We start from the raw sequence: 12,969 nt of genomic DNA on the forward strand, positions 1-12,969 counted from the left end.
GTCCGTCTGTCCGTGGGCTGAGTTCCCTCCCAGCCATCACCTCGGGGGCTCAAGTCCTGCCTGGCCCACAGACCAAAGCGCCAGGTTCCCGTGGTCATTCCTGCCTTCAAACTTGACCTGGAACACCAACTCCCCTGGGTCTCCGCCCGCTGGCCCTCAGACCACACCTCCCGCATCACCCGCGAGTGCCCCGCGGGCGGCCTGCAGGTCCCGGGACTGTCCGCCTCCGTCACTCCTGACCCCTCTGCCCATCCGGGCCCCTGCGTCCCTGCGGAGCGCTGACCTGGGCTGGCGTGACCTCCCACGCGGCTGGACGGGCCGTGCTGACGTCACACCAGCAGGTGCTGTCCGCACCCCTCACCTGGAGACCGAGTCCCCAAATAAAATGGGCGGAGCTTTTTAAAGAGGCCTCAGCAGACCTTCATTCACAGGACCACACGCGGCCACATGTGTGCAGCCGGTTTGCACTGAGAGCACTTCCCGGGCAGGAAGGAAGGTAGGGTGTCTCCTGGGCCACCGGCCAGGAGCAAACTCAGCTTACTAGCGCCTGGCGACAGGGTGAGGATGGGTCCTGGCTGCAGAGCGCGCTAATGTGTCTCCACTGCAGCTGGACCAGGAGCCACCCGAGGGGCTGCGGGACACCGGGGTGCTCTGCTCAGCGCTGCCTTTTATTTACTGTATTATTATTTTTTTAATTATTTGTATTGATTTCAGAGAGGGAGATAGAAACATCAATGATGAGAGAGAATCATGGATCGGCCGCCTCCTGCACACTCCCTACTGGGGACCGAGCCCACAACCCAGGCATGTGCCCTGATGGGGAATCGAACCCGGGACCCTTCAGTCTGCAGGCCGACGCTCTATCCACTGAGGCACACCAGCTTGGGCCAACACTGTCTTTGGAACAAATCTGAGCTTGCCTGGATCTAAGACAACCAGAGAGGTGCCAACTCGGAGGTGTGGTCTGATTTCTCTCTGGCCAGGCTGGCCTCATCCAGTGATGGCTGAGGAAGGGCTGAGGACAGACACAAAATGAGGAGCACGTTCGCGAATCCCGATGTTACGGGGGGTGGGGGTGGGGGGGCGTCAGGGGGTACGTACTGGGTTCAGCAGGACCGTGAGGAAGAGCTCGCCTCCCTGGATGCTCTTGTCCAGCTCCTGGGGTCCTCCGGGGTACTCCTTGTAGAAGATGGTGTGGGTGAACAGCCCGCAGGTCTGCCGGGGGAGGACCTGAGGAGGGAACGGGGACAGGGAGTTACCCAGCGCCACTGACAGGCCCCGTCCCCACACCACGTGCCCATGGCGCTGCCCTGGTGCTGACGCCCAGGTCTACAGGAATCGAGAGCTGACGATGGCGTGATCGCGTAAATATGGAGGGAGTTGTCACTTCAAAGCTAACGGTGTGTGTTACGTGCCATCGAGTCGGCTCCGACTCTGGGGGACCCGTGAATGGTGCAGCCCAGTGACCATCCTCACCGCCCTGCGCAGCCTGCGGCTCTTCCGTGAGCCCCTCCACCTCCTGTTTGGGCTCCTCTTCTCCTGCTGCCTCTGTTCCCAGCATCGTTGTCTTTTCCAAAGCCCCCGCCTCCTCATGAGGTGTCTGGAGTAGGACAGCGTCCGTGTGTCCGCGTGTCACCTGCCCCAGCCGTGTTTCGGCCTGAATTTGCTGAGACTCACGTGTCCGTCTTTCTGGCGTCCATGTGCAGGCGTCCTTTGCACTCAGGCCTACGAATCGCCCCCACCGCCCTCCTGAGCTCACTAGGTGAGAGGGTTGGCCAAATTCAGGCCCTCTTAGGGTTAAGTTAACTCAAAGGAGGGGTTCCCCCAGGTTCCACTTCCGGGGCATTGGGCATCCTCTCCTTGCCTCTGAGTTGCGGCCGGACACGGCTCTGGGCTCCGGGACTCGGTGGGTTCTCATCACGCCCCCACCTCACCTGGTGCTGTTCTCACTGTCCTCGGAATGGAAATGTCAACCACAGAAGTGGCCACGTGACCTGATGACGGCCCCGGGCATATTCTGTGGTGAATTCTGTTGTAAATCTGAACATGCCACAGAGAAGGCAAGGAAATGATTTTATTCTGAGAACTTATTTGGAATAATAAGCTACTCCTAATCTAACGGGAAAATGCATCCAGTTGTACGGAGTAGCTGTGATTTTATTTATTCTTTGCTTAATTTCCATAATAGCTTGTAAGAAAAGTCAAGGTCAACAGATGCCTGTAATATTGGTTAAAAGGAATGTTTTTATTTCAGAACTAGAGGCCCGGTGCATGAGATTTGTGCACTGTTGTTGGGGGTGGGGGGGTGGGGGTGTCCCTCAGCCCGGCCTGGGCCCTCCTGCTGTCCAGGACCCCTCAGGGCTATCTGCCTAAGCTGGCAGCCAGACATCCCTCTTGCAGTCCAGGGCTTTCACAGTGTGGGACCCTCACGCCTTACCGCCTGCCTGCAGTGGAGGTGGAAGAGGCTCCCTCCTCCGCTTCTGCGCTCGCCACCTGTGAGCCCGGCTTCTGGCTGAGCGGTGCACCCCCTGCAGGGACTCGCCGCCATGGGAAACCCTTTCCAAGATGTGGAGCTTGTCTTGCACTTGCCAAGCCCCCACCCCCCCACCCCCCACCCCCAGCTTCAGGGGCCAGCGTGCGGCCAGCGCATCCTGTGTGGCCTGTCACCACCATGTACGGCAGGAGCTGGGCTGCTGTGTGAGGGAGCTGGGGTGCTGTGAGGGAGTTGGGGTGCTGTGAGGGAGCTGGGGTGCTGTGAGGGAGCTGGGTGCTGTGAGGGAGTTGGGGTGCTGTGAGGGAGATGGGGTGCTGTGAGGAAGTGGGGTGCTGTGAGGGAGCTGGGGTGCTGTGAGGGAGTTGGGGTGCTGTGAGGGAGCTGGGGTGCTGTGAGGGAGCTGGGTGCTGTGAGGGAGCTGGGGTGCTGTGAGGGAGCTGGGTGCTGTGAGGGAGTTGGGGTGCTGTGAGGGAGATGGGGTGCTGTGAGGGAGATGGGGTGCTGTGAGGGAGCTGGGGTGCTGTGAGGGAGTTGGGGTGCTGTGAGGGAGCTGGGGTGCTGTGAGGGAGTTGGGGTGCTGTGAGGGAGCTGGGTGCTGTGAGGGAGCGGGGTGCTGTGAGAGAGCTGGGTGCTGTGAGGGAGTTGGGGTGCTGTGAGGGAGCTGGGGTGCTGTGAGGGAGCGGGGTGCTGTGAGGGACCGGGGTGCTGTGAGGGAGTTGGGGTGCTGTGAGGGACCGGGGTACTGTGAGGGAGCGGGGTGCTGTGAGGGAGCTGGGTGCTGTGAGGGAGTTGGGGTACTGTGAGGGAGTTGGGGTGCTGTGAGGGAGCTGGGGTGCTGTGAGGGAGCGGGGTGCTGTGAGGGACCGGGGTGCTGTGAGGGAGTTGGGGTGCTGTGAGGGACCGGGGTACTGTGAGGGAGCGGGGTGCTGTGAGGGAGCTGGGTGCTGTGAGGGAGTTGGGGTGCTGTGAGGGAGCTGGGTGCTGTGAGGGAGCTGGGTGCTGTGAGGGAGCTGGGTGCTGTGAGGGACCGGGGTGCTGTGAGGGAGCTGGGTGCTGTGAGGGAGCTGGGGTGCTGTGAGGGAGTTGGGTGCTGTGAGGGAGTTGGGGTGCTGTGAGGGAGCTGGGGTGCTGTGAGGGAGCTGGGTGCTGTGAGGGAGTTGGGTGCTGTGAGGGAGCTGGGGTGCTGTGAGGGAGCTGGGGTGCTGTGAGGGACTGGGGTGCTGTGAGGGAGTTGGGGTGCTGTGAGGGACCGGGGTGCTGTGAGGGAGCTGGGTGCTGTGAGGGAGCTGGGTGCTGTGAGGGACCGGGGTGCTGTGAGGGAGATGGGGTGCTGTGAGGGAGCTGGGTGCTGTGAGGGAGCTGGGTGCTGTGAGGGAGCTGGGTGCTGAGAGGGACCGGGGTGCTGTGAGGGAGCTGGGTGCTGTGAGGGACCGGGGTGCCCGCTCACGGAGCTCACCATGATGCCGTCGTGGACAAAGCCCCTGCGGTGGCGCGCGGGCTTCAGGTGCGGGTACTCCTCCGTGCTGGTCACCTGGACGCCCCACACCTGCTTCCAGGCCGCGTACAGCTGCCCGTGCACCGGGTAGACGCCCGAGTGGTGCGGGGCCACGGCGTAGCCCATGTCGACGGGGATGCCGTGCTCCTGAAAGAGATGGACGTCAGTGTGGGGCCACTCAGTGCGTGTGTGAGTGTGTGTGAGTGTATGAGAGTGTGAGTGTGAGTGTGAGTGAGTGTGTTTGAGTGAGAGTGTGAGGTTGAGTGTATGAGAGTGTGTGTGAGTGTGTGAGAGTGTGTGAGTGTGTGTGAGTGAGAGTGTGAGGTTGAGTGTATGAGAGTGTGTGAGAGTGTGTGAGAGTGTGTGAGTGTGTGTGAGTGTGTGTGTGTGTGAGTGTGTGTGTTTGAGTGTGTATGTGTATGAGTGAGTGTGTGAGTGCGTGAGTGTGTGTGTGTGTGTGAGTGTGTGTGAGTGTGTATGTGTATGACTGAGTGTGTGAGTGCATGAGTGTGTGTGAGTGTGAGTGTGTGTATGTGCAGTGTGTGAGTGTGTATGCTGAGTGTGCATCAGTGTGTGTGTGCCTGAGCCAGCACAGCCCAGTGCTGCCTCCACAGTCACGCCCCTGGTTCCTGGCGCCTGGCGGATCCGGCACAATGAGCGGTGGCGTGTGGATCCAAGGCTGTGGTGCCCCAGTCACGTCCCCACTCAGCCCCTAGGATGATGGGCCTCCCCTCCTGCCGCCTGGTCCTTCCTGCCACGACCTCACTGCCCCGCTCCCGCCTCTCCTCGCCGAGCTGCGTTTCCTGACACCTGTGACGATCAGTGATGATCAGTGGCCCCGGAGAGACTGGGTATGAAATCAATGCTATGAAATGAGCCAGTCTCCCTCCAGGCACCTGGGACAATTCTGTTCCTGGCAGGAGCCAAGGAATCACGGGTTTCCCAGGAGCTGAGTTTTCAGGCCGAGGAAGGTTGGGAAGTCCAGTCACACAGCTGTGGTCGCTGTGGGGTGAGGGGTGGGGGCGGCCCTGCCCGTCCTGACACCTCCCTGGGGCAGAGATGCCCAGTGAATGGTCACAAAGGGGATGCGTGGCAGGGGGAGCTGCCAGGTGCTGCCCTGGGTGAGGCAGGTGCGCTTCCCCGGGAGGGAGTGGAGGTGAGGGGCTGCGCCCGCTGCCTGGGGGTGGCCCCAAGCATGGGCTGCTCAGAGGCCATGATCGGCAGGAAAGGGCAAAGCAGGGTATTCCAGGCTCGGGCCCTTCCAAGTGGCTCACGCGGAGGTTTGAGCAGCCGTGTCCCAGAAGGAGAAACAGCAGCGGCAGCACGTGGCCCTGACCGCCTTCGCTCACTGCCGTGGCCCTCCTTTCTGCCCCAGGAGGGACTGAGGCCACATCTGGGGCCGGGGACACTCCGTGAGCAGGTGACGAACCAGACACAAAGGGATGAGAACCAACACCAGGGAGAGAATTGAAATACCAAGCAGCCCGGATGGCGGGAAGCGCTAGGTGGGCGAGGAGGAGGCAGGGCAGCCAGGGGACTTTATTGTTCGTATTGATTTCGGGCTCAGAGTTATTTGGCTCACAGGGTCGCCTTCCCCCTCTGACCACCTGAGCGAGCCGGGTATCAATCACCCCAGGTAATTAGGAGTTCATGCTTTTCCCACCTAAACAGTAACCCACAATGAAAAGTAACTCCCCAGTCACCCCTTTCCTGCGACCGGCTGACGGGCCTGCTGGCCGGGAGCCTTCATTCCTTACTGTCCAGAGCTGAAGGCCGGCTCTACACAGACCCGTAACCAAGAGCGAACTGGACATCAGACTCACACAAGATCCCCAAATGACAAAGTGTGAGAGGCTCTCCAATGCAAATATAGGAGGCATTTGAGACTGTAGCAACGGAGCCTAAATGACAGCATAAACATTCAGGTGTGGTGTGAGTAGTTGTTAACACAACCTCTCTTACAAGATCGAGGAAACTCTATGACAAGCCGGCGTGGCCCCACAAATGTTTGCTGGGAGTTTAACCGTGACCTCAAGTTTCCAGGCGATTGGAAAATGAGGTAATGTGCTAACTCACAGGCTACATAAAAATAGGGTCACCATTTTTCAAAAACTAGAACAGCGTAAACTGTAATTAGCACCCAATCCCTAATGTAACTGACATGGTCCCATACAATTTTCCTTCTATCGCATCAGCTTACAGGTGTTTCGTACCCGATCCGCGGGAAGTGTTTCACATTCATGTGGAATGTGGTCCTCAAGGTGGCCTGTGGGGTGGCCTGGATGTCACTGTCTATGTGGAAACTGAGGCTCAGAGAGGGGGCATGAGTGGCCACGCTCACAGATGTCAGAGCGAGAATCCTACTCCAAGTCTCTGCTGGACTCACACACTCAGCTTCTGTAACAACTCACTACTACTGTGTCCAAGTCAACGACCAAATCATGACCAAGTCTGTGTCCAAGTCAACGACCAAATCATGACCAAGTTCATGTCCAAGCCAATGACCAAGTCCATGACCAAATCCATGACCAAGTCCATGACCAAATCCATGACCAAGTCCGTGACCAAGCCCGTGACTAAGCCATGACCAAGCCCGTGACCAAGTCCGTGACCAAGTCCTTGACCCAAGGGACTTGATTTCAGTATGTATTTCTGACGAAAAACAGAGCATACTCCTGCCCTCTCTGATTGTACTGGAGAGGTTATAAAGCAGAATTCTGCATTTCCCACACTGCTCTGCTCTATCATTTTTGGTGCAAACAAGGGCTGGCCAATGAGAGGATGGGGACCGATTTCAGAGGCAAGAGAAGGGTTTCCGATTACATTTCGTTTTGTCTTCCTGACAAAGCCACAGTTGCCATGGGAGCGTCCGAAGCTCTTTCCTAATTGATGGCAGTTTTCTCAGAAGACCAACCCTGGGCTGTGAGGAGGGGGCAGGTGTGTGGGGATGGAGCAGGTGTGTGGGGAGGGGGCAGGTGTGTGGGGAGGGTCAGGTGTGTGAGGAGGGGCAGGTGTGTGAGGAGGGAGCAGGTGTGTGGGGAGGGGGCAGGTGTGTGGGGAGGGGCAGGTGTGTGAGGAGGAGGCAGGTGTGTGGGGAGGGGGCAGGTGTGTGGGGAGGGGCAGGTGTGTGGGGAGGGGCAGGTGTGTGAGGAGGGGGCAGGTGTGTGAGGAGGGGCAGGTGTGTGAGGAGGGGCAGGTGTGTGAGGAGGGGGCAGGTGTGTGGGGAGGGGGCAGGTGTGTGGGGAGGGGGCAGGTATGTGGGGAGGGGCAGGTGTGTGGGGAGGGGGCAGGTGTGTGAGGAGGGGGCAGGTGTGTGGGGAGGGGCAGGTGTGTGGGGAGGGGCAGGTGTGTGGGGAGGGGCAGGTGTGTGAGGAGGGGCAGGTGTGTGGGGAGGGGCAGGTGTGTGAGGAGGGGCAGGTGTGTGAGGAGGGGCAGGTGTGTGAGGAGGGGGCAGGTGTGTGGGGAGGGGGCAGGTGTGTGGGGAGGGGGCAGGTATGTGGGGAGGGGCAGGTGTGTGGGGAGGGGGCAGGTGTGTGAGGAGGGGGCAGGTGTGTGGGGAGGGGCAGGTGTGTGGGGAGGGGGCAGGTGTGTGGGGAGGGGCAGGTGTGTGGGGAGGGGCAGGTGTGTGAGGAGGGGGCAGGTGTGTGGGGAGGGGCAGGTGTGTGAGGAGGGGCAGGTGTGTGGGGAGGGGCAGGTGTGTGAGGAGGGGCAGGTGTGTGAGGAGGGGCAGGTGTGTGGGGAGGGGGCAGGTGTGTGGGGAGGGGCAGGTGTGTGAGGAGGGGCAGGTGTGTGAGGAGGGGCAGGTGTGTGAGGAGGGGCAGGTGTGTGAGGAGGGGCAGGTGTGTGAGGAGGGGGCAGGTGTGTGGGGAGGGGCAGGTGTGTGAGGAGGGGCAGGTGTGTGGGGAGGGGCAGGTGTGTGAGGAGGGGCAGGTGTGTGAGGAGGGGCAGGTGTGTGGGGAGGGGGCAGGTGTGTGGGGAGGGGGCAGGTGTGTGGGGAGGGGGCAGGTGTGTGAGGAGGGGGCAGGTGTGTGGGGAGGGGCAGATGTGTGAGGAGGGGCAGGTGTGTGAGGAGGGGGCAGGTGTGTGAGGAGGGGCAGATGTGTGAGGAGGGGCAGGTGTGTGAGGAGGGGGCAGGTGTGTGGGGAGGGGCAGGTGTGTGAGGAGGGGGCAGGTGTGTGAGGAGGGGGCAGGTGTGTGGGGAGGGGCAGGTGTGTGAGGAGGGGCAGGTATGTGGGGAGGGGCAGGTGTGTGAGGAGGGGGCAGGTGTGTGGGGAGGGGCAGGTGTGTGAGGAGGGGCAGGTGTGTGAGGAGGGGGCAGGTGTGTGAGGAGGAGCAGGTGTGTGAGGAGGGGCAGGTGTGTGAGGAGGGGCAGGTGTGTGGGGAGGGGCAGGTGTGTGAGGAGGGGCAGGTATGTGGGGAGGGGCAGGTGTGTGAGGAGGGGCAGGTGTGTGAGGAGGGGCAGGTGTGTGGGGAGGGGCAGGTGTGTGAGGAGGGGCAGGTATGTGGGGAGGGGCAGGTGTGTGAGGAGGGGCAGGTGTGTGAGGAGGGGCAGGTATGTGGGGAGGGGCAGATGTGTGAGGAGGGGCAGGTGTGTGAGGAGGGGCAGGTGTGTGGGGAGGGGCAGGTGTGTGAGGAGGGGCAGGTATGTGGGGAGGGGCAGATGTGTGAGGAGGGGCAGGTGTGTGAGGAGGGGCAGGTGTGTGGGGAGGGGCAGGTGTGTGAGGAGGGGCAGGTATGTGGGGAGGGGCAGATGTGTGAGGAGGGGCAGGTGTGTGAGGAGGGGCAGGTGTGTGGGGAGGGGCAGATGTGTGAGGAGGGGGCAGGTATGTGGGGAGGGGGCAGGTGTGTGGGGAGGGGCAGGTGTGTGAGGAGGGGCAGGTATGTGGGGAGGGGCAGATGTGTGAGGAGGGGCAGGTGTGTGAGGAGGGGCAGGTATGTGGGGAGGGGCAGGTGTGTGAGGAGGGGGCAGGTATGTGGGGAGGGGGCAGGTGTGTGAGGAGGGGGCAGGTATGTGGGGAGGGGGCAGGTGTGTGGGGAGGGGCAGATGTGTGAGGAGGGGCAGGTGTGTGAGGAGGGGGCAGGTATGTGGGGAGGGGGCAGGTGTGTGAGGAGGGGCAGGTGTGTGGGGAGGGGCAGATGTGTGAGGAGGGGCAGGTGTGTGAGGAGGGGCAGGTGTGTGGGGAGGGGCAGGTGTGTGAGGAGGGGCAGGTATGTGGGGAGGGGCAGATGTGTGAGGAGGGGCAGGTGTGTGAGGAGGGGCAGGTGTGTGGGGAGGGGCAGGTGTGTGAGGAGGGGCAGGTATGTGGGGAGGGGCAGATGTGTGAGGAGGGGCAGGTGTGTGAGGAGGGGCAGGTGTGTGGGGAGGGGCAGGTGTGTGAGGAGGGGCAGGTGTGTGAGGAGGGGGCAGATGTGTGAGGAGGGGCAGGTGTGTGAGGAGGGGCAGGTGTGTGGGGAGGGGCAGGTGTGTGAGGAGGGGCAGGTGTGTGGGGAGGGGGCAGGTGTGTGGGGAGGGGCAGGTGTGTGGGGAGGGGCAGGTGTGTGAGGAGGGGCAGATGTGTGAGGAGGGGACAGGTGTGTGAGGAGGGGGCAGGTGTGTGAGGAGGGGGCAGGTGTGTGAAAAGGGGGCAGGTGTGTGGGGAGGGGCAGATGTGTGAGGAGGGGCAGGTGTGTGAGGAGGGGCAGGTGTGTGAGGAGGGGGCAGGTGTGTGAGGAGGGGCAGGTGTGTGAGGAGGGGCAGGTGTGTGAGGAGGGGCAGGTGTGCGAGGAGGGGCAGGTGTGTGAGGAGGGGGCAGGTGTGTGAGGAGGGGCAGGTGTGTGGGGAGGGGCAGGTGTGTGGGGAGGGGCAGGTGTGTGGGGAGGGGGCAGGTGTGTGAGGAGGGGGCAGGTGTGTGGGGAGGGGCAGGTGTGTGGGGAGGGGCAGGTGTGTGAGGAGGGGCAGGTGTGTGAGGAGGGGCAGGTGTGTGAGGAGGGGGCAGGTGTGTGAGGAGGGGCAGGTGTGTGGGGAGGGGGCAGGTGTGTGGGGAGGGGCAGGTGTGTGAGGAGGGGGCAGGTGTGTGAGGAGGGGCAGGTGTGTGAGGAGGGGCAGGTGTGTGAGGAGGGGCAGGTGTGTGAGGAGGGGGCAGGTGTGTGAGGAGGGGCAGGTGTGTGAGGAGGGGCAGGTGTGTGAGGAGGGGGCAGATGTGTGGGGAGGGGCAGGTGTGTGAGGAGGGGCAGGTGTGTGAGGAGGGGGCAGGTGTGTGAGGAGGGGCAGGTGTGTGAGGAGGGGCAGGTGTGTGAGGAGGGGCAGGTGTGTGAGGAGGGGGCAGGTGTGTGAGGAGGGGCAGGTGTGTGAGGAGGGGCAGGTGTGTGAGGAGGGGCAGGTGTGTGAGGAGGGGGCAGGTGTGTGGGGAGGGGGCAGGTGTGTGAGGAGGGGCAGGTGTGTGAGGAGGGGCAGGTGTGTGAGGAGGGGCAGGTGTGTGGGGAGGGGGCAGGTGTGTGGGGAGGGGGCAGGTGTGTGGGGAGGGGGCAGGTGTGTGAGGAGGGGGCAGGTGTGTGGGGAGGGGCAGATGTGTGAGGAGGGGCAGGTGTGTGAGGAGGGGCAGGTGTGTGGGGAGGGGGCAGGTGTGTGGGGAGGGGGCAGGTGTGTGAGGAGGGGGCAGGTGTGTGGGGAGGGGCAGATGTGTGAGGAGGGGCACGTGTGTGAGGAGGGGGCAGGTGTGTGAGGAGGGGCAGATGTGTGAGGAGGGGCAGGTGTGTGAGGAGGGGGCAGGTGTGTGGGGAGGGGCAGGTGTGTGAGGAGGGGGCAGGTGTGTGAGGAGGGGGCAGGTGTGTGGGGAGGGGCAGGTGTGTGAGGAGGGGCAGGTATGTGGGGAGGGGCAGGTGTGTGAGGAGGGGGCAGGTGTGTGGGGAGGGGCAGGTGTGTGAGGAGGGGCAGGTGTGTGAGGAGGGGGCAGGTGTGTGAGGAGGAGCAGGTGTGTGAGGAGGGGCAGGTGTGTGAGGAGGGGCAGGTGTGTGGGGAGGGGCAGGTGTGTGAGGAGGGGCAGGTATGTGGGGAGGGGCAGGTGTGTGAGGAGGGGCAGGTGTGTGAGGAGGGGCAGGTGTGTGGGGAGGGGCAGGTGTGTGAGGAGGGGCAGGTATGTGGGGAGGGGCAGGTGTGTGAGGAGGGGCAGGTGTGTGAGGAGGGGCAGGTATGTGGGGAGGGGCAGATGTGTGAGGAGGGGCAGGTGTGTGGGGAGGGGCAGGTGTGTGAGGAGGGGCAGGTATGTGGGGAGGGGCAGATGTGTGAGGAGGGGCAGGTGTGTGAGGAGGGGCAGGTGTGTGGGGAGGGGCAGGTGTGTGAGGAGGGGCAGGTATGTGGGGAGGGGCAGATGTGTGAGGAGGGGCAGGTGTGTGAGGAGGGGCAGGTGTGTGGGGAGGGGCAGATGTGTGAGGAGGGGCAGGTGTGTGAGGAGGGGGCAGGTATGTGGGGAGGGGGCAGGTGTGTGAGGAGGGGGCAGGTATGTGGGGAGGGGGCAGGTGTGTGGGGAGGGGCAGATGTGTGAGGAGGGGCAGGTGTGTGAGGAGGGGGCAGGTATGTGGGGAGGGGGCAGGTGTGTGAGGAGGGGCAGGTGTGTGGGGAGGGGCAGATGTGTGAGGAGGGGCAGGTGTGTGAGGAGGGGCAGGTGTGTGGGGAGGGGCAGGTGTGTGAGGAGGGGCAGGTATGTGGGGAGGGGCAGATGTGTGAGGAGGGGCAGGTGTGTGAGGAGGGGCAGGTGTGTGGGGAGGGGCAGGTGTGTGAGGAGGGGCAGGTATGTGGGGAGGGGCAGATGTGTGAGGAGGGGCAGGTGTGTGAGGAGGGGCAGGTGTGTGGGGAGGGGCAGGTGTGTGAGGAGGGGCAGGTGTGTGAGGAGGGGGCAGATGTGTGAGGAGGGGCAGGTGTGTGAGGAGGGGCAGGTGTGTGAGGAGGGGGCAGATGTGTGAGGAGGGGCAGGTGTGTGAGGAGGGGCAGGTGTGTGGGGAGGGGCAGGTGTGTGAGGAGGGGCAGGTGTGTGGGGAGGGGGCAGGTGTGTGGGGAGGGGCAGGTGTGTGGGGAGGGGCAGGTGTGTGAGGAGGGGCAGATGTGTGAGGAGGGGACAGGTGTGTGAGGAGGGGGCAGGTGTGTGAGGAGGGGGCAGGTGTGTGAAAAGGGGGCAGGTGTGTGGGGAGGGGCAGATGTGTGAGGAGGGGCAGGTGTGTGAGGAGGGGCAGGTGTGTGAGGAGGGGGCAGGTGTGTGGGGAGGGGGCAGGTGTGTGGGGAGGGGCAGGTGTGTGGGGAGGGGCAGGTGTGTGGGGAGGGGCAGGTGTGTGAGGAGGGGGCAGGTGTGTGAGGAGGGGCAGGTGTGTGAGGAGGGGCAGGTGTGTGAGGAGGGGCAGGTGTGTGAGGAGGGGGCAGGTGTGTGAGGAGGGGCAGGTGTGTGAGGAGGGGCAGGTGTGTGAGGAGGGGCAGGTGTGTGAGGAGGGGGCAGGTGTGTGAGGAGGGGCAGGTGTGTGGGGAGGGGCAGGTGTGTGGGGAGGGGCAGGTGTGTGGGGAGGGGGCAGGTGTGTGAGGAGGGGGCAGGTGTGTGGGGAGGGGCAGGTGTGTGGGGAGGGGCAGGTGTGTGAGGAGGGGCAGGTGTGTGAGGAGGGGCAGGTGTGTGAGGAGGGGGCAGGTGTGTGAGGAGGGGCAGGTGTGTGGGGAGGGGGCAGGTGTGTGGGGAGGGGCAGGTGTGTGAGGAGGGGGCAGGTGTGTGAGGAGGGGCAGGTGTGTGAGGAGGGGCAGGTGTGTGAGGAGGGGCAGGTGTGTGAGGAGGGGGCAGGTGTGTGGGGAGGGGCAGGTGTGTGAGGAGGGGCAGGTGTGTGGGGAGGGGCAGGTATGTGAGGAGGGGCAGGTGTGTGAGGAGGGGGCAGGTGTGTGAGGAGGGGCAGGTGTGTGAGGAGGGGCAGGTGTGTGAGGAGGGGGCAGGTGTGTGAGGAGGGGCAGGTGTGTGAGGAGGGGCAGGTGTGT

The 12,969-nt window shown here is 63.2% G+C and overlaps 1 protein-coding gene across 1 annotated transcript in view; it reads right to left on the minus strand.

Annotated features, from left to right (window-relative positions):
- Positions 1–12,969, minus strand: part of NDST4 (N-deacetylase and N-sulfotransferase 4) — a gene marked incomplete at its 5' end in the record, with an annotated part of 164,226 nt that overhangs the window by 61,513 nt on the left and 89,744 nt on the right. The window contains 2 exons of the mRNA XM_081090719.1: positions 1,102–1,230; positions 3,951–4,136. Of these exons, the coding sequence (XP_080946845.1) occupies positions 1,102–1,230; positions 3,951–4,136 (315 nt within the window). The remainder of the gene's footprint in view (positions 1–1,101; positions 1,231–3,950; positions 4,137–12,969) is intronic.

This window comes from Myotis nattereri (assembly GCF_964212035.1).
Source record: "Myotis nattereri genome assembly, chromosome: 5".
Classification (NCBI taxonomy): Eukaryota; Metazoa; Chordata; class Mammalia; order Chiroptera; family Vespertilionidae; genus Myotis; species Myotis nattereri.